Source organism: Cyprinodon tularosa, unplaced genomic scaffold (genome assembly GCF_016077235.1).
Source record: "Cyprinodon tularosa strain WSP-4 unplaced genomic scaffold, ASM1607723v1 ctg417, whole genome shotgun sequence".
Taxonomy (NCBI): Eukaryota; Metazoa; Chordata; class Actinopteri; order Cyprinodontiformes; family Cyprinodontidae; genus Cyprinodon; species Cyprinodon tularosa.
This window is the reverse complement of record NW_024039138.1, coordinates 963,097-983,086: the sequence shown is the minus strand read 5'-3', so window position 1 is coordinate 983,086 and position 19,990 is coordinate 963,097. Positions and strand designations below refer to the sequence as shown.

The 19,990-nt window shown below is 37.5% G+C and overlaps 1 protein-coding gene and 1 long non-coding RNA gene across 2 annotated transcripts; both read left to right on the top strand.

Annotated features, from left to right (window-relative positions):
• The first annotated feature begins 11,517 nt into the window (after window positions 1–11,517).
• LOC119792293 lies at window positions 11,518–13,726 on the top strand. The gene is made up of 3 exons (XR_005281972.1): window positions 11,518–11,627; window positions 11,923–12,088; window positions 13,661–13,726. It is a non-coding gene; the product is annotated as an uncharacterized LOC119792293 (long non-coding RNA).
• Window positions 13,727–13,815: 89 nt separating this feature from the next.
• On the top strand, window positions 13,816–19,377 carry LOC119792292 (T-cell surface antigen CD2-like). Its single transcript, XM_038298877.1, has 8 exons — window positions 13,816–13,936; window positions 14,140–14,219; window positions 16,460–16,628; window positions 16,798–16,871; window positions 17,601–17,778; window positions 17,887–17,952; window positions 18,073–18,150; window positions 18,866–19,377. The coding sequence occupies exons 3-8, from the start codon at window positions 16,547–16,549 to the stop codon at window positions 18,925–18,927; spliced, it is 540 nt and encodes a 179-aa protein (XP_038154805.1). The 5' UTR covers window positions 13,816–13,936; window positions 14,140–14,219; window positions 16,460–16,546; the 3' UTR covers window positions 18,928–19,377.
• Window positions 19,378–19,990: the final 613 nt, after the last annotated feature.

The window sequence follows — 19,990 nt, the reverse complement described above, 5'->3', positions numbered from 1 at the left end:
TCCCGCAGACTCTCATCAGCAGAACAGAACTACGGTGTTGGAGATCGAGAACTATTAGCCATTAAGTTGGCGTTGGAGGAGTGGAGACACTGGTTAGAGGGAGCTGAGCACCCGGTTCTAGTCTGGACTGACCACAAGAACCTTGCTAGCATCCAGTCTGCCAAACAGGCCAATCCTCGTCAATCCAGGTGGTCCATTTTCTTCTCCAGATTTAATCTCGTTATCTCCTACAGACCCGGATCAAAGAATGTGAAACCAGACTCCCTCTCGCGCCTATACTCCGTCGATCAACCCGAGACTCCAGAGCCAGTCCTCCCGGCCTCTTGTACTGTGGGAGTCGTGAACTGGGAGATCTCCGATCTCATTAACTCCGCCCTGGCCACGGAACCCGACCCAGGTAACGGTCCGGCTAACAGAACTTATGTCCCGTCTTCCGTCAGGTCCAGGCTCATTCAATGGATGCACACTGCCAAATTCTCGGCTCACCCTGGAGTCAGTAGAACCATCGCTCTCATCACCAGACGCTTCTGGTGGCCCACTCTCCACAGGGACGTAAAGGAATATGTGCTGGCCTGCCCCATTTGTGCTAGAAACAAGGCCTCGCATCAGCCACCCTCTGGTCTGCTTCAACCTCTTCCGATCCCTTCACGTCCATGGTCCCACATTGCCATAGATTTCGTCACTGGTCTCCCCGTCTCTCGAGGTATGTCCACAATACTCACCATCGTTGACCGTTTTTCCAAGTCCTGTCATTTAGTCCCTCTCAGGAAGCTCCCCTCGGCGTTCCAGACTGCTCAGCTTCTCGTGAAACACGTCTTCAGATTACATGGCATTCCCCAGGAAATCCTATCAGACCGTGGTCCTCAATTTATCTCACAAGTTTGGAAAGCCTTCTGTTCAGCTCTGGGTTGTAAGTCTGCTTTGACTTCAGGTTATCATCCACAATCCAACGGTCAGACCGAGCGCATGAACCAGCACCTTGAATCCACCCTCCGCTGCCTAACTTCCAACAACCCCACCGACTGGAGCCAGTATCTCCCTTGGATTGAGTACGCCCATAACTCCCAGAGATCCGCTTCCACCGGCCAGTCACCATTTCAGGTCAGTCATGGATACCAACCACCACTTTTTCCCGCAGATGAAAAGGAGATATCAGTCAGGACGATCAACCAACACATCCGCCGCTGTCAAAGGGTTTGGAAGGAAACCATCACCACTCTCAACAGATCATCAGAAACCTCCAAACGTTTTGCCGACTCTAAGAGACGTCCCGCTCCTGAGTACACCATCGGACAGGAGGTATGGCTGTCTACCCGGGACATTCCCCTCAAGGGAATGTCTCGGAAACTGTCTCCCAGATTCATCGGTCCGTTTAAGGTTTCCCAGGTCATCAGTCCCTCCGCAGTCCGTCTCCAGCTACCTCCGAGTCTACGCATCCATCCCACCTTTCATGTGTCTCAGGTCAAGCCCGTAGTCTCTAGCCCTCTGTGCCCGCCATCCGACTCCCCACCACCCGCCCTGGAAGTCGATGGTCACCCTGCATTCACCGTCCGTCGCATCGTGGACTCCCATCGGCGAGGTCGCGGCTGGCAGTACCTCGTCGACTGGGAGGGCTACGGACCTGAAGACCGTCAGTGGGTTCCCGGCTCTTACATCCTCGATCCTTCCCTGATCGAGGAGTATGAGCGTTCCTGCCCATCTACTTCCTCCGGACCGCCAAGGGGCGGTCATTGAGGGGGGGGTACTGTTGGAAGCTGGAGAAGTACCTCTCTTCTCCAGCAGAGTCCGCTGTGGATCCTCCTGAGCAGAGCCCTCTGCACAGCTGCTGCTCGTTACCATCATCAGGAGGACCCTCTACTTAAGCTGTCTTCAGACCTTGCCTCAACGCCGCAGTGTTGAGCCAGTTGGTTAGCACCTAAGCCCTGAACCTCTGAGAACTTTGCTTGCTCTGAGATCCTGACAGGATCCTAATCTTGTCTCTGTTTTTCCAGGAAAATCTGATCCTCCTTCGTGAAGCTCTGGAAGAACTTAACCCACCGAGCCTGCCCTCAGAGCCAAACCTGAAGACTTCCCCTGGATTCTCTTGCAGCTCTGGACCAAGAGCTGGAGATCCTAAGTCAAGGTCAGCTACCTTTCAGAAGCAAGACGCTGAAGCAGCTAACGGACTCAGCTAATCAGACTCTCTCCAGTTCCAACAACCTTCCTCTCCAAGATCCATTCAAGGACCCACAAGGTACAAACCAGAGACTATCAAAGGACAAACCGCTAAGAGCCCAGCTAACTAACTGTCTTCCTCACAGACTCCGGTGAACCCGTTTGCCCAGGACCATAACCAGAACATACTATCGTTGGATTGTCTTCAATAAACTCTGTTAACTTTTCATCTGTTTCCTGTGTCGTGGTGTTCTGCATAATTGGGTCACATTAGTGTACCGATCATGACAGAAAGTTCTTAAACTAAACGGACACAAAGGGAATAGATTTTCTTTTCTGTTTCACGCTATATTTTTTCTGTGATCTATTTATCAACTGCACCTTATCACCACTGGAATTTTAAAAAATAATATTTTTTTTATTACAGTTGAGCTATCTTGTAAATCTGTGAAAAGGATCCAAGCTTTGTGATATTGTGAATAATCCTGCTGGAAGTAGCCCCCGGGTGGCTACTTAGAAATGTCAATACTCAGTATAGGTTGGCTGTAGAATATGATAGTGATTATCTGATATTATGGGAAGAAACTAAATACCCATTCAGTATTTAACAACCAGTTGCCAAAACCATTTATACCGAGCAAGATGGATCCGAGCTTTCCTCCTTGTTGAAACCAAATTCTGTCCCTGAACTTTTCTTAGTTCTCCAAACTGTTTTAATAACCTGTAGCCAATCCTGAATTCCTTGACATTTCAGACCCTTTAAATGAGCCTAAGAAAAACAGAGATGAGCTTAAAGCATCTAGCAATACACCAGCAAGATCTGCTTGTACTTGACTATACTGTACGTGTTCTTTAGGATTGTCTCTTGGCAGTTGTAACCTGCTACAATTCTCCAACTCTCATGCATATACTACATGCTTTTAGAGCCGCAGAAAATAAAGAAAATGGTATAGATCAGAGGTATTGAACTCCAGTCATTGAGGTGTGTCCGTGGTGTTTTAGATCAGCTCCTGCTTCAGCACACCGGATTTCCTTTGAATGTTGAACTTGCATTCGCCTCATTCAGGTGTTGAAAGCAGAGAAACATCTAGAAGTTGCAGGTCAGCAGGCCTTGAGGATTGGATTTGAGCAGCTGTGATATAGATCCTCCTCCTGTTGTAATGCCTTGAAGAGTAAAGCGTTCACAACGACAAGACATGAACAAGAGTACCTAATGTTTTATCCTCCAAAAGGTGCTAAGTTATACAATGATGCCCCTTCTTTTTCTTCAAACTCAACGGTCACACTAGGCAGCCAATGGGTTTCCCTGGGGATCAAGGTATTCCTATCCGGATTGAGTCAGATGCTTCTCTTTAGGTTCTTTGGTTAAGTGTCTCTTTTAGATCATTTTGGAAAGGTTCTCCATGTTTTATATTATATAGACTGATACAGTAAATGTTGTTGAAATTCTTTTTCTTTTTTTTATTTCTTTTTTTTAAATTTCTTTTGATCGGACCCTGCTGTTTTGCTTTTTGAGATCTTTCGGCCTACTTCATGTTGTCTGACAGGTTCTATTCTGGTTATTTCTGGTTATTGTTCAGAAAAGGTATGATCATTGTGTTTGGACCAAAAAACGGTGGTTTATCAGAGTTAGAAATGGATTCAGTGAGGGAAACAAAAAAATAATAACAGAACCAAGTTGGTCTGGAAAGCTTTTTTTCCTTCAATAAATTAGACCATCACTTGAAAATTTCATTTTAATATTATCTAGAGTTATCTTAGTCCAATTTAAACATTTGTTTAGGGATCTGAAACTTCAAATTGTGAAAAAAACACAAAAACAGAAAGGACCTTTAGACTTCATTGTGTATTTTGCAAGACAGAAATGTATAAACTTCAGAAGAATTGTCATAAATACCAAAGTAAGCTTAAATATCAACCTTTAAATTTACATTACTGGGACTTTTCTCTAAACCAAAGGTTTATATAGCAAATAAATAATAAAACTATTACTAAAAAGTGTCGCTGAATCTCTATCTTTGTTCCTGCTGTAAAGTCAGGGAGTATTATGGGAAGCATGCTGCACACAACCCAGTAGACTAAACACGTAGCTAAATGCTCTTATCAGTGGCCTTCAGTGGAGCATAGTGGGCATTCTTTCCACTGATACAGTATTGTCATCACATCAGGTCTATAAAAAGACTCTCTATTCTCAACAGTAGATTTAAAACACAACAGACATGACCCAATAAAAACTGGTTTCTTCTTAATATAATCATTAGGTCTTTGGGTTCTGGGGTGGGCGTTTTTGTTTTGATTAATCCATTGTTCAGGTGTTGCCATTTTTGATCAACTCAGGTGTATTAGTTTCATAGCCAATTCTTCCATTGTTTTTATTTAAAGTTACTTCTGTAATGTCCATCTAAGGCAGATGCCACTGTCCTACAGCTTTTATGTGCATCCCTTCTTCAATACATCTGAAACAAATAAATAGTTAATGGCCAGAACTCCGCTAGACTTACCTACAAGGAGGTGATTTGGCCTTTTGTTTCAGGTGTGTCGGAGCAAGGAGGCAGGGAAAAACTGCAGGAAAGTTGCACCTGAGGACTAAGCACTTTCCTACCTTCTCAATTCATCTTTTCTCTTTCTTAATTAGTCTAACCTCCTTCAGCTTGTCTCAGCTGTTCCTCATTATTCCCCTGATTGATTCCACCTGTACTATATATACATTTCTTCTGACTTCTCTCTGAATTTAAACTCTTTGGATTCTTCTTTTAGACTGCCTTATGTTCCTTTGCCTCTTTCCTTCTGCCAGATGGTTCTCCATCTTCTCTGCTTGTTTCTCTGCATATGCCCTATATCTTATCCTCTTTGTGCCTCAAAATATTTAAGTCTCACTTACATTTCGAGAGTCCACATGTGGACTCGCCTTTTAATTAATCTTTTTACATATGGGACATTAGAACTTCTGTGTGTCAACATGAAGGCAACCATTATCTCAGTATCCTCATAATATGAAGCTGTAAGAGCTGGTAAACCACCCTGCATGTGCTGCAGATATAATCTTCAAAAGTGGCTATTTAAAACTGATCATAATGGCTTTATTGTAATTGAAGGTCAGTTCAGCTGAACGCAGATGCAGAGCTTCTCATAATTTCTCTGAGTTTTAGTACAGCCACCATACAGAGGAAACCTATTCTAGCTGTCCAAAGTTTGCCCTCGACAGCTGCTGTGCTGCAGGACAATCAATGGAAATCAGCTGTGCTAAAGCAGGGAAACCTCTAAAACGTGCAGGACAGCAGCCCTGGAAGACCAACTTTGGACAGCCCTGCTCTACCTTCTTTTGTCTGTAATCTTGGTGTTTTGGTTGTGATCTTTATTTTAAGCCTGTGTGTGAGTGATTGAAGGTAGATAAATCAACATGAAAGACCAGCAGCTAAAACATTGCCCAAGAACAAGGTTCCAAGATTCCTGAACTCATCTTGAGGGAGGGAGACACCTAAATAGAGGTTCCACCTCTTGAATCTAACACCATGGCCTAAGACTTCTGTTTATCGGGTTATACTTTGGAGCATGGGCGTAGGTTTGCATAGGGACCATAGGGACATGTCCCTACCAAAGTTTTGAACCGACCTAATTGTCCCGACCAATAATTGGATGTGAGCAACATGTTTATATTTACAGCAGTAGTTATAGTAGCAGAGGCTTCTTTTCCTCTCGCAGCTCCTCTGCCTGCTCTCTCCTGTCCATTTCATGTAGCAGCGCATGGAACTGTGCTGCGCTGTTTAACTCAACTCTCATTGGTTGGTCTGCATTAAGTTCCGCCTTCTCTCTCTCTGATTGGCTGTTTTCTAGTCCGCGTGTGCTTGGAGCACAACATTGAACATTTATTCACACTAGAATGCAGCTGTTACTACAATTAATATTAGGCTACAAAACTAGTCCCAATAAAATAAAAATTAATATCATGTACACTAAAAAACAAAAACCTTTTTTTTTCTTTTATAAAACGAAATATTCTGAGTCAGCCAGGAGTTCTGAAGACTGCTGGAAAAATGGGCAAATAAAGGCTGTAAGCCATCAACATTTCTGATTCTTAGCCACAGCCAACTAAAAAAGAAGATGTGAGCGTTTCCTTTTTACTGATATTTAGTTGATATTACTGTTTTCATTTTTTTGTCTTATTTTTACAATTTTGATATAATAACTGATCTAAGTGGGTTGCTCTGTGGGGAAAGGCACATTTTACATTTATATTACTGTATGTTTTAAAGTCTCTATACTCCAGTTAATGATGAATCACTTACTAAATTAGTTGACGATTATTGAAATAATCAATTAATATGATTAATTTTTTTCAGCCCCAGATGAAATACATGAAATGGGCTACACAGAGTAACTACAGCCCAGATGTTCAACTTTTATAGTGAAGTTAATATTTTAATGAATGTATTATTTTGCTTGATACAGAGAGAGAATAGTAGGTACAAATATTAGAGTGGGGTTTAACTCTGAACAATATCTTCAAAAGAAAATACTGTATTTACCTTCTCTCTTAGTCGTTCAAATGAAACCATTTTCAAAGTGGAAAACAGTCCTAATTCCACATTCATCAGAGCCGGTGATACTTCAAACATTGATAATCAGCATCTAATGAGTGTAGAACTTATAACATTTTTATTAATGGAGCAAAATGTTGCTTTTCTCTTTTAACAATGAATTCCTCTTATCAGTACGGATGCTCACATCGAGCATAAAAAAGGGCATGCATATTGCATAGCACCTATGACACCAGACCAATAGTGTCCCTACCAAAGTTCAAATCAAACCTACGCCCTTGCTTTGGAGGTATGATAAGGGAGAGACAAGACATTGCAATGTTTTGAATTAGTTTTGTCCCCGAAACACTCAGCAGGACACTATGCCCACATACTCCTCTCTTCTTAAACTTTCTCTGTCACCGAGATCTTATTCGTTGAAAACAGTGAAAGTCTATCAAAGTGGCCAAATATATTGTTGGAAATCCGAACTGGCACATATTAAAAAATAGAGTCTACCAAATACAGGATTTGAAAAGTCCTTTGCAGTTTTGCAAATACAAGCATGAAGATGGAGAACCTTACATAAAGAGGCCAAACCCTAACCTTTTTCCTATAGATAAGTGTCCAAAAGCATCACTGTCTTTGAGGATGTTGTACTTTTACCTTGGACATTTTTTGCTTTGACCCTAACCCCTGAATCCTCTGAATATGCAACCAAAGTAGCAGCTATGAGATTGTACATCAAGGGTCTGTTCTTGTTTATCCTATCATTGTTAGAGGGGGCTGGTACTTGTCTCCAAGGCCCATCCTGGATGGGTGTCAGTCCATCACGAGAAATCAAGATAAACAATTAGCAAAGTCCTTTGCAACTGCAGTTAAGCCAATATTATACACCGTTTTTTTTCCATCATCCGGACTTTCATTTTAAAGTAAACTTTTATACACTCAAATAAAACATTTGGGTTAATTTATTCATTATTAAGCTAACTGCTGGTGCCTGCAAGAAAGCATTTGATGACATTTTTCTTTGGATGAAAGGCATTTCTGTTCATTACAGCTGATTTAAGACAGAGAACAATGTGCTTTGAAGTAATACGGATCAAGTCTAATTTATTGCTGTTATTCAGAGCACAGTTATTTGATTCATTGCTTTTAAAGGGTTCTGATTGGCTGTTAATGGCAATACAGAGCAGAATGATTGGATGATAGTGTCGAAATCATCTGTGGGGTGTTTTTGACTTATGTTTGGACAAGTTGGACTGGAGCAGTGGAAAAAATATCTGATCTATTTATAAAGGCCCATTTAGTAGAAATGGGTCATCTGTGGCCACAGGAACTCATTTGACATGTCAGCCATGTGCAAGCCCACCACAAATTTGGTTTGTTTCTCATCGACTTCCTGCTTGTTCCTTTTACTAAGCTACAATCGACAGTACTGTACACTTTACCTTATTGTCTGTGCATCATAGATAGGGTCACTGAAGTGCTTATGCAGCGATATCCAACTCGAAGGTTTCATTTCGATTGTCATCCACTAGAGCTTGTTATTAATGTAGTGTGTGGCTCTTATTCTGAAATAGAGTTGTTTTCTAAAGTATTTATTCCCCTCAAGTTTGACATCATGTCACATGGCAGCCAAGCATTTCATGTAGGTTTTATATCACAGCCCAACTTAAAGAAATCTAATTGTAAAGTGGAAAGAAATTATACGTTTATAAGTAAATCTTTCATTGCCACAGTTTGATAATATTCTGATGTAAAAGGAAGGAAATCCTAAACCTTTTTTACTTTTATAACGTATATAATTTTATATAGATATGAACAGGCGTTTAGGCTTCTAGATAATAAAGCTGTTGAGGGAAGTAGGTTTACATTGTTGCTAAAAAGTATTTTGCATAAAACCTGCAAAGTAATCAGAGGAAATAAAAGAAATGCACCGCTTCTGCAAAACACGGCTCTATGGGGATGGAAAGCACAGCAATTTCCGTGGCTATTAAAAGACTTATATGTTGAAGTCTTTACAATAAGGCATCCAATTCAGATGAAGAAACTGAAAAAAGTGCTTTCACACCTTTTCACCACAATGAAACAGGCCTTGGAGTGAAACGGAAGCAGCAGATCTCTCACAAATGCCAGTAGTGCATTTTTGTTTCAAGCTGCCACATACCTTTATCACAATAGAGCAAACACTTTATTCTAAACTGAAGAACATAAGTTAGTTTTTGAATAGTGTAACCATATTCTCAGGTGCTGTAACAGCGCCACCCTGAGGGAAAAGGCTCAAACGGTTTTGATGTTTTAAATAAAGAATGTTTAAATTATAATAAACAGTAAACTTCTTTTAAAAAATGGCATTCATGTAGAAGAAATCAATATATTTTTTAGTATATTCTCAATGTTTTCTGTTGGAGCAAAATTAAAATGTATTGAATAAAAAAAAAAGCATTATCAGAGCCTTTTGTGCAAGATTGCATTTAAAGCTAAATGTTATTTACAGTTCCTCTTAAAAAACATCAAATGTTTCCCTTAAAAACAATTGTCACTCTTAACATAAAACCATGTTTTACAATTAGTCAGCTTAGCACTGATCCCATATTGATCATCATAAACAGGATGTTCTACAGGATTTTGGTTTTATGCTTTTATCAGAACTTTCCATTAAACAAAAATCAGAAAAAGTCAAACCCTTTTCTTAAAGCTAAAATGATGTATAACCATCTGAACCTCGATGTTTAAAATCAGCAGATTAAAAAAAAACACATTTATTTCACCCGACTCTCATATCAGATGTGTTTTTTGTATAGCTTATGCTGCTAAGCATTCAAACTAATAGCAATGATTCAGTGTTCTTAGAATTATCTTTCAGGAAATGGGGCACCTTCTTCCTTGATTGAATGTTTTCTGTATTTACAGTTATTTGTTAACGGAATTTAAATAGCCGTTATGATCACAAGGCTCTGACTTTGCTTTTTTAAATAGAAAATTTGAAAAAACTGAGCAGAAATGGCATCCAAGGTATAATTCCAAGGCTAGAACTGCTACTGACTCAAATAAGACATAAAGAGTCATCTTATATTTGGAAAAAAAAAAAAAGAAAAATCTTTATATTCTCCAAAGCTTTTGGGAGACAGTTCTGTGGGCTGATAAAGACAAAGCTGTACACTTTTGAAGGGGGGGGGGGATACTTGGTCTTTTGGTGTAAAACTGACTCAGTAATTTAGGATGTTAACATCATAAGAGTCAAACATGAAGACTGTGGAGTAATGGTCTAGAGCTTTCTTCCTGTTTCAGAAACCACACTATTCGCTGCATTTGATGGAACCATGAATTGAACGGAGTTTTTCCAAACATCAGTTCAACCTTAATCTTTAAGGTATAGTGAAGGATTTTGGCAAATTTTTGAAAAGACCAGCCCTCTCCACTTAAAAAAGAAAATGCACACGCTTCTGATAGGGATCCCCTATTTAACTCATGCGAGAGCATGCAAGAACCCATTTCTCCTCGTGCACGCTCTGTTTGCGTCGCTCAGACAAGCTTACTTTATTAAAAGAAGATTTGCAATTTTTCCACTATGTCAGGTGCAACACCGATAAGAGCAAATGGGGACGAGCACGTAGGACGGCCTTATGTAAACATATGACCAGAATGATTGACAATTAGGAGGACCACTTATTTAGATGATCCACCCTGAAGAAAAAACATCCTCCACTACAGTATACCAGACTTTGGTTCTGTTGCAGGGCAATGAAGTAAAGCATACCAGTAAATACATCTATGAATGAATCATAAACAAACAAATTAGAGCAGCCTTGGACAAATTAGAGCAGCCTTTTTTGCAACAGAAGTTTCCAGGACATAAGCCATTATTAGGAATTCAACAGCCAATCACAAGTGAACTTTCAGAAAACTCTGGAAAAATTATGATAAGGTCACATTTGAAGCTCAGATATCAAATTTAAGTAATCTTGGTGACATAATGTTTTCAAAATATGGGTCATTTTTATGTGCTGGACTGCATATAATTGGATCTGAATAAATACCAAAATGAATGGGATTAACTGGATGAATTTGGAATAATCCTGAACTAATTGTTACTTAATTCGATAGATATAGGACTTGTTTGTTGGAGAACTTTAATATATTTTTGGTGAAATTACACTATATGGTGTTATTCTCCATGATCTAAATCAAAAGCCATGGTTTAAAATACAGAAGAAGCAAAGAGAAACTAAGAGGTAACCTTTTATTGGGTAATGATCAAACAAAAACCAGGTAAACCAGGAAACACATCATCAAAAACCACAAGGAGAAGACTAGGAAAGACATGTGAAACTAAAAAAGAGAATAAAAACTAACTGCAGTGGAGGGGGAAACAAAAACAAAGACAAAGAAATAAAAAGAATGCACTAAAAGTAAAGGAGAAAAAACGTATATGTGCATGCAGGAAAACAAAGAATACAAAAACTAATAATTACTATCTAGCGATGAATAAATGAATCAACCACTCCTGCTGTTGGTTGCCTTATGTTAACAATCCCAGATCAACTGTATCTTACTTCACTCTTAAAGGTAACAGTTGGGTTGTGGTTTATTTAGAGTAAATAGGGCTAAATACTAGTAACAAGGTTAAAATCATGCATCACCTTCCCTACATTTGATAATATTTAATATCATTATGTTGGTTTATATCTAAATATAATGAGATGAATACTTTTCAGTGCTCTGTATTTTTAAAAGGAATCTGATAAAATACAGCTGTTGGTCTGGTTTGAGCTGTGAAACCACAAGCGGATCGATTGTAGTTACTGCTTGCAAGGCTGCAAACATCCCCCATCTTGCTGACGGTGGGACAGAGCGTCAAGAGTCAGAAACCAACCTCTTTGCACAGTTTTATCAAGTTAGGGGTTTATTGAGCTTCACGTCTGCAAGAACTACGGTTGATTGAGATATAAGGTGAGTAAAGTTGTTTTTTAATCTAAATAACGTTCATGTTCTATCCGTGCGTACTTTGCAGAATCTTTATAGAAATATTAGAATTTAATTTTATCTCAACTATGAGAGGTAGTAATTAAAAATGCTGTTTATATGTTAACCTTTGTGCCAAGAGACACTTTAACTCCATATGATAGAATGTAAAGAATCGCATCACTTTAAGGTCTTAACAGTTCTTCTTAATGCCTTAAGGTTCTTGCAGTAACTATTGTGATTATGTAACTATGTAACTATTGTGACTATGCTCTCCTTAAAGGTAAAAAAACAGAGGAAGTGTGCAGTGACAGAAAGGCAGCCCACATACGAGTCAAAACAGGAAATAACCTTGATGTTGGAAAGTTATCTCAAAGTGATGGAGACAGTGAAGAAGATGGCTCCATTCTCTGTGTTTCTGCTCTGCTGCTTCGCCGTCGCAACCCAAGGTATGAAATACCTCATTCTAATGGATTCTAGGGGAGCTTAAAAGAGCAGATCTGTTAAGTTTGACTTTATTTCTCTGACCTTCTGTTTTCAGCTGCAGGTCTTTGCTCAGTTGCACTTTTCTTTTTCCATTTTGAGTGTAAAACGCAGTTGTGTAGGTGTTCATGTTTTCCATTTGACTTCAGTAAACCATTCTAAATCATGGTTGGATTGTTTAATTGCTTGGATAACATTTTAGATAGAAAATAATTAAAAACGGCCAGTTATATCGCTCAGTAAATTAGATTTAAACCCTTTAATTAAATGGTAAAATAATGCCGTTTTCAATAACGTATTTCTTGAGAGCGGATGTACTGTTTGGGGAAATTGTTGCACCACAAACAGATGTTTGAGGTCAAGAGTCTCCATTATATATATTTATTTTCAGTGTCTTAATTTTGTTGGTTTTGTACATATCTTTTAGTTGTAAGTTAAATTCAAATATAACAGATTCTTATTCATATTTCTCTCCATGCACTGCTGTTCCATTTCCAGGTATTTAAGGTATAAATACATTCGATTATCTGGATTTATTTGATCTCTTTCCGACATTTATTTCAATGCTTGTGCACAAAATGTTGCATAGAATTGCATTGATCAGTTAACAGGAAAATAGGAATTCAAAGTGAAATAACTTTGCTGCATACCCTAAAGTTGATATGATTCGTAGAAGTTCCTCAGATCTCTCAGATTGTGATGACTTCTCTTGTCTACACCCGCATTCAGTTAACCACAAATATGTAGTTTTGAACTCTGGCCCGAAGAATTTGAACATTTCCTCTGCTGAAGAAGTTCTTATGATGATCTCAAGATGTCTCTTATCTTCAGCATCTTTCTAGCTGAAAGCTAAATGTTTAAGGTCAGTAATTACTGGTGTTTAGAACAGATTGTATTTTTCATCTTGACAGAAATCCAAGGCCCATTAAAACACAGTGAACCCCAGAGCATGATGCAGCCATATAGTTTTTGTTAGTAGCTGAATCAAACAGATTTTGGTTCCTTTAGATTTTGACAGACGACTGTTAAAGCTTTACAAGATTTTAGCCATGTCTGAATGTTTTGCATGAAAGAAAAGGTACTGGTCCTGCTTCGCTTTTCTTAAAGTAAATGTTGTGAAGAAAATGTCAATACAATTTAAACAAGTAGACTTCCTAATAATGATGTCTGGTTTAAATTAAAGAGGACTGAAAGTTCAAGTTGAATCTGACAATAATTCATAAAGATATTAAAGTCATTAGAGTTTTTTTTTTTTCTGCATCTTAAAGGTATATTGAAGGATTTTCACATATTTTTGAAAAGACCTACCCTCTCCACTTAAAAAAAGTACACATGCACAAACCTGTACCCAGGTTTAAATGCATGCAAGAGTATCCTCCACTATACCATTAAAGGTTTCTTGATTTTATTTTTTTTTTATTCTCCATAATTGGTCACATTGATAGAAATTTGTTAACTCTGCTTGTGTCACATAAAGTTACTGTATTTATGCGTTTTATCTAATGAAGTTTTAAAAAGTTTTTTTTTTTTTTTTTAAGGTTGTGACCAGTATGCTGCAACAGGCGAAGACATCATTGTTCCTGTGGATTACACAGTAAAATCTGGTGATACTCTGAGGTGGAAGTTTGAAGAAACATTAATAATTCATAGAAGAAACAAAGCCCTTATTCTTGTGGAAAAAGGTGATATTAATGCAGATGGGTCCCTTAAACTGATAAATCTGAAGAAGAATGATTCAGGAGTTTATACCACTGAGGTTCATGATCAAAGAGGAAAAATACAGGCCAAAAAGAGCATCAAGTTATGCGTGCTGGGTGGGTATAAACTGGTCACTTATTCAGTCAATGATAATCTCTGACTTTTATTTTTAATGATCTCTGAACAATGTAAAGCTCTAATGAGTTCCTAAAGCTGTGATTCCTGTAAACGACTGATGCCTTAGCAACTCTCTATGCTGTTTATCACGATATGACTTGCTTTAGCACATAATCTTTTTAATTTAATCCAACCAACTCAGACCGTGTGAAGAAGCCTTCAATAAATGTGACCTGCAAGGACTCAGATGTCACCTTTACCTGCATTCCTCAAAACATACAGGTGAGCTCACATTTAATTATTTTTTCAATTTCATTTTTAATTAATTAATCAATCATATTTTTTAAGCATTACAGAACAAAACTGATCGCTAAGGGGCGACCTCACATAGGTTAAGAGATGTTAGAGAGTTTCTAAAAATTTTACAAAGTCTCAAATTATATTTATGGAAAATTTTACTCTTTTTTTTTTTTTTTTTATGCAAAAACGTGAACAAGTATTTACCCCGTCATAGTTTTTTTCTATTGCTGTTTTAATATGAGCTTTGATTTTTATTATTATTTTTCATCCTTAGCAAACAAATAGAAGAAGTAGATTCCAAGAAAGGATTTTATTTATGAAGGGAAAAAAGTTATTGCAATCACCTGGCCCTTTAAAGGGAAACTAATTGCACCCAAATAGCTGATTATTTCGATCTTTAACATATTAATCTTTTTTTTACTTTTGCAGAATTTGTTTCATTTGGACATATTAGATGTGTATAAACTGGTTGTTGAATGTCATCCTACAGTATTGACTGGGCTTTAGTCCAGACTTTGACTAGACCACTCTAAAACCTCTTTTTTGAGCCATGCAGAGGTGGATTAGTGTGATTTAGATCGTTGTTGATGTGCAAAACCCAAACCTAAGCTCATGAAAGAATAGCCCAGCATTGTTCTGCAGGATTTTCTAGAGGATAATTTATGTTTATATCACTTATATTGACTATTGATACATCCCTTAAGCAGCTCAGGACAACTGCTCTACCACCCAATATTAGACTGTTGCTCCTTTTCTTGGGAATCATCAATATGTGTTTTGGCAAATTTTGGATGGGCTTTTAGGTTTCTTTATTGCATTATTTTAGTTGTGATTTTGGTCTCAAATGCTATTGAGAATTAATTTAGAAGCATGAAGTGTCATGATGTTCCTAAGAGATCTGACCCACATGCAGTAAACAACTCAGAGAACCAGGGTAAAAGTTTAACAGGTTTATTGAGGAGATCAATGGGGGTTGGATTCAGGAAACTCAGTGTACTGGTGAACCAGAACTGGAAGTGAAAGGAATATCAGAGGTTAGTTCAAGGTCAGTGGGAACTTTGAACGATGGCTTGGACAAACAGAGAAAAACAGGACCAACGTTAGCGGAGAAAACTTTATTCCCAGAATCCAGTCGATGTGGGTTTATCCAGAGGTAAGGGGCTCATTGGAGGGCGGACAGATTTTGAGTTGGTTGGATCCTGAGGATCAATGGAGCAGACTGTCACTTGGAATTCTGGGAGAACTTGAACGGAACGTGTGGAGGTTAATCCCCTGCTCAGTGTGAGACTCAAACAATCCCTCCAGGGGAAGAAGGCCAAACATCCAGCTTGCAGGATGGCTTCCTGCCGAAAGGCAAAGATAAAAACAACTACGTTAGGCTCAGTGAAACAAAGACTCAGACTCAGCTAATCTAAGCTTGGCTAGAGTACCCAAAACTGGCAAACACTCTGGCGTCGAGGTAGTGACAGTCCATCGCTCAAATAGTCCTTAGTGATGAGCCAACCAGCCGCAGGTGTCTGGGAGGATCAACGAGGACAGGACACCACCTGGTGGTGGAGGGAGAGAAAAACACAAAACATGACCCACACAACTGGATTCCTAACATGAAGAGCTTCCAGTGCCTTTCTGGGCCCTTCAGAGTCATTGATTTGCTAGTGTCAGTAGGCTGGCTGCTCCAAGGAAGGGTCACTGCTGTTTTATGTTTTTTTTTTTTTCTCTTTGTGGATAATTACCTTTACTCTGGTTCCCCTTTCTGATATATGTGAGTTAATTTATCGTCTGTTATTAAAATGCCTTCAGTTCTGGGTTTTGTATTCCTTTTTTAAAACAACTTATTTCGGGTAGTCAAATAGGTTCTTTTTTAGTACTTCATTGATCCTACTGGAATAACAGCTATCAGATTCTGGGTTTGTGTTTTTATTTATCTAAACTATCCCAAAAATGTAAGTAATCACAGTTAAATGATGGTTTTATATAATAGGCAGTTATAGCTCCACATTGGCCGTATTGGTTTAGATAAGCATTTATGTTTTTTAACAAAATCATCTGTTGAAATTAGATTTTTTTTTAATTTACAAATTTTCTTTGTCTGAATAAATATTTGTCTGATGAGGGGTACAAATACTTTTAGCCTTTATTGCATTTCATGTTTGTAAGGTAAAAGCAATCTATTTGGATCCTGCCTCTACTTAAACTTGGTAATATTTTATCATTTTCATTAGAAACCAGATGATGCACAATACAAATGGTTCCAGAATGGGAATCAGATTAACGAAACAGGAATCAACCTAAAAAGAAAGACTGTGGAAATGAAAAAAGTCCAGTTTTCCTGTGAAGTTTACAACAAGATAAGCTCTGAAAGAAGTGATCCTGTGGTGAATATGTGCTTTGGTAAGTGTTACAATAATAGTTAAAACAGTAAAAACTATTTAAAAAAATTTTGATTATTCAATAAATTGGATTTAAGTATATGTGCCATCCTGTTACTAAAGAGAGCCAGCAGCTCAGTTAGTTCTACAGTAATTTTTCTAATGTTTCTCATCTAATCAAACCCACTTAGAACCTGTGAGGAAGCCTGAAATAAATACAACTTGTAAGAGCTCAGAGGTCATCTTTACCTGCAATGCTGCTCAGGTGAGAACATGTTTTTTTCTTAAAGAAAGGCTGCTTTGTGTAACGTTCTAGACTGAGGAACCAATATTCAACCAGACACAAAAAAATTAACAAATTTGGTAAAAACAAAACTCGCTTTTAGGCAGAAAGGGCAAGAGATAACAAGAGATAAGCTCAGAGTAGTCTGATGAGGGAAAGGCAAACACGTGGACAATTGAGGCAAAAGAAAGGTTATGATCAGACAATCAGCCGTGGAAGCAAAGCTTGACATCTATTTATTGTGAGGCTTTCAAATAATTTAGCATCAGTAACTGGTTTGAGATAAATAGGCAGGGTAAGCATGAGTACTGATGAGAAACGATGGAGCTGTATAGGTGGGAAGAATTAGGGACAATGCTGCCAGGAGCAGAGCTGAACGTAAAAAAAACAGTAACTTTGCAATAAATCATGACACTTTGGGGCCTTCAAAGGTCCCCTTAGAAACTTTAGCTGGTTTCATAAACCCGAAGCAGGCCTAAAATTGTCAGGAAGGCTCTGTAGTGTAATTATCCTTTTAGAATAATGTTTAATAATGATTATCAATACAAAGTGAGTTTTCATGTATGTTTTTTTTATGTCATTTTAAAACCGTTTTTTTCTTTCTTCAAGGTTATTTGGTTCCTATTTTCTCATATTTCCAAAATCAAATTATGCTGAAATATTTTCCTCTATATATGCTTTTTTAACAGCTTTTTATATTTCCCCCCACAGCAGGCTGATGATGCACAGTACAAGTGGTTCCAGAATGGGAAAGTGATCCACAATGAAATAAAAATCTCATTGATAAGAACAATTTCAGAAAGTAAAAACATGAACTTCTCCTGTGAAGTTTATAATGATGGCAGCTCTGAAAAGAGTTTCTCTTTGAGTCATAACTGTGTTTACAATAGTAAGTATCTATACTAGTTATTACGGCCATCATATCATTAGAAAATAAAAGTTTGGGTTGATTATTCTTTGTTTTAAAGTTATTTTTCTGAGTTCTATTTTTTATTAGTTCTTCCAGGCATTCCAGATGAGTTATTTGGAATCAGCACCTGGATTTTTATTGCTGGTGGAGGAGGTACAGTATGTTTGCTATTACACTGAAACTTACTAAAGAAAAAAAAAAAAAGATAGAAGTCAACTTAAAAGGCTTTTTATTTCTGCACCTCAATTTTTTTTTTTCTCTGATCTTTTTAAGGTTTTCTTCTAGTGTTGATCATCATCATTGTGTGCTGCTGTGTCATATGTAAAAAGAAAAAGAAGCTCCGGGAGAATGGTAAAATGTTTATTCCTCTGTTTTAGTTCATTCATTTTAAAGCTGAAAAATCCCCAAACAAAAGGAAAACTTGGTGACTAAACTTATTTTAATGACTTATAACTCATAATTATTGACTGTTACATGTAAATATCTGAAATCAGAATCATGGAGTACCCCAAGGCTTACTGTTTGGCCCACCTTTTTGTCCTGATCATGCTGAATTCAACCCCTTTTTAATTAAATTTTAACAATGACTATAGATATAGATATGAATATAGATATAATCCTTCATCCAGTTAGCCTGTTTTATTTTCATCCTCATGTTTGCCATTTTTTATTACAGTAGAAGAACATTACCTAGGAATCATATTTTAACTAAGGGTTTACTTTGCTTTGAGATAATACACATTGCAGAGAAATTATAGAGCGAAGCGCCAAATTTCAACATGTACAGTAAAAAGTTTATGCAAGGTCACTCACCACGAAACATGCCTGAACACCAATTTAAAAAAGAAATAGGCATTTTATTCTAGAGTGCTTTCCCTTGAACATCCCCTCAGTTGTGATGATTTATTGTTGATAAAAATTGACCAGATCTTTTCATTATCCTCTTTAATTAGAACTTGAATAGTTTTAATGAAAGCTATGCCTTAGCTCATATAAGACTAATATTGTTAATATTAACAGTATTTGTTTGAGTGCTGATTAATACATGTTGGTGTTTTCTGAACAGATGAGGAGGAGCTTGAATACCGAGGAGCAAAGAGATCAACATCATCCTATTGCTCCCCCTGATCATCTTCTTTATATTTTTACATCATTATCACCAACAGACATAGAGCATCTGAAGATCCACCACTTTACATATAAGTACACATAAAACCACATATTTAGAAACACTGATTTGAAGGACATTGTCTTTTTTCTAACTGTGAGGTGTTATATCAGACTAAACTTTTCTCATTTAAGGTCTGTGTTTGTTTTCAAAATCATATCTGTTCGTTAAACACCCAAATTCTTTGAATACTTTGGAAATTTTGCTATTTCAGCCCCATTTTAAGAGAAAAATACAAGTATATATTAAGATCAACCACTTCAAGTCAATTTATTGAGATTATACTCATAGACTATACAGTGATTCCTAAAAGAGGGTACGCATACTCGTGAGTGCATTGCAAGTGGTAAATGAAAATATTTTTTTAGGTAGTAAAATAAAATAGGGCTAGGATCTGTTTTTCTTCATGATGACCCAACTGAAAAATAAAACCAAAACCAATCTGCTTTGTTTGATGCTTTTGATCAGTAAAAATCAAAAACTTTTTGATGATGTACTGACCTGAAAGAGGAAAAGTAATTTAATGTTGACAGGGAAGAAAAAAGTGATATTAAAAGGTTCAAACTATGTATATGAAGATATTTATCATAATACATGCTTATGTTTTTTAAAAACATTATTTTTAAACTTGTTAAGCTGTTTAAAATAGATGATAAATGTGCAACTTTAACGTTATTGATTTCTCTGTTTCTTTTTTCTTTTAATTTTACTGTTTATTCAACTAACTTTACCAATTTAGCTGCAGCCTAAGGTCCATTGACTGTAGATTTGATCTTTTGAGACAAAAACAGCAACTGCATGACAATATCTAATGTCCCACTGAAAGTATAAACAATTTCATTTATTATATTTGTAAGATCTAGTCCTACTGTAAAACCGTTACTTTCGTTTTTCTTTTGTTTTTTTGTTTTCCAACCAGCTTCAGCTTCTTACAGTCATTAAATATGGTCTTCTCTGCAGTACTCCAGGCTTTTCTAAATGTCCAAATATGTTTTCTATGGACTTTTGCATTGCATTTTAACT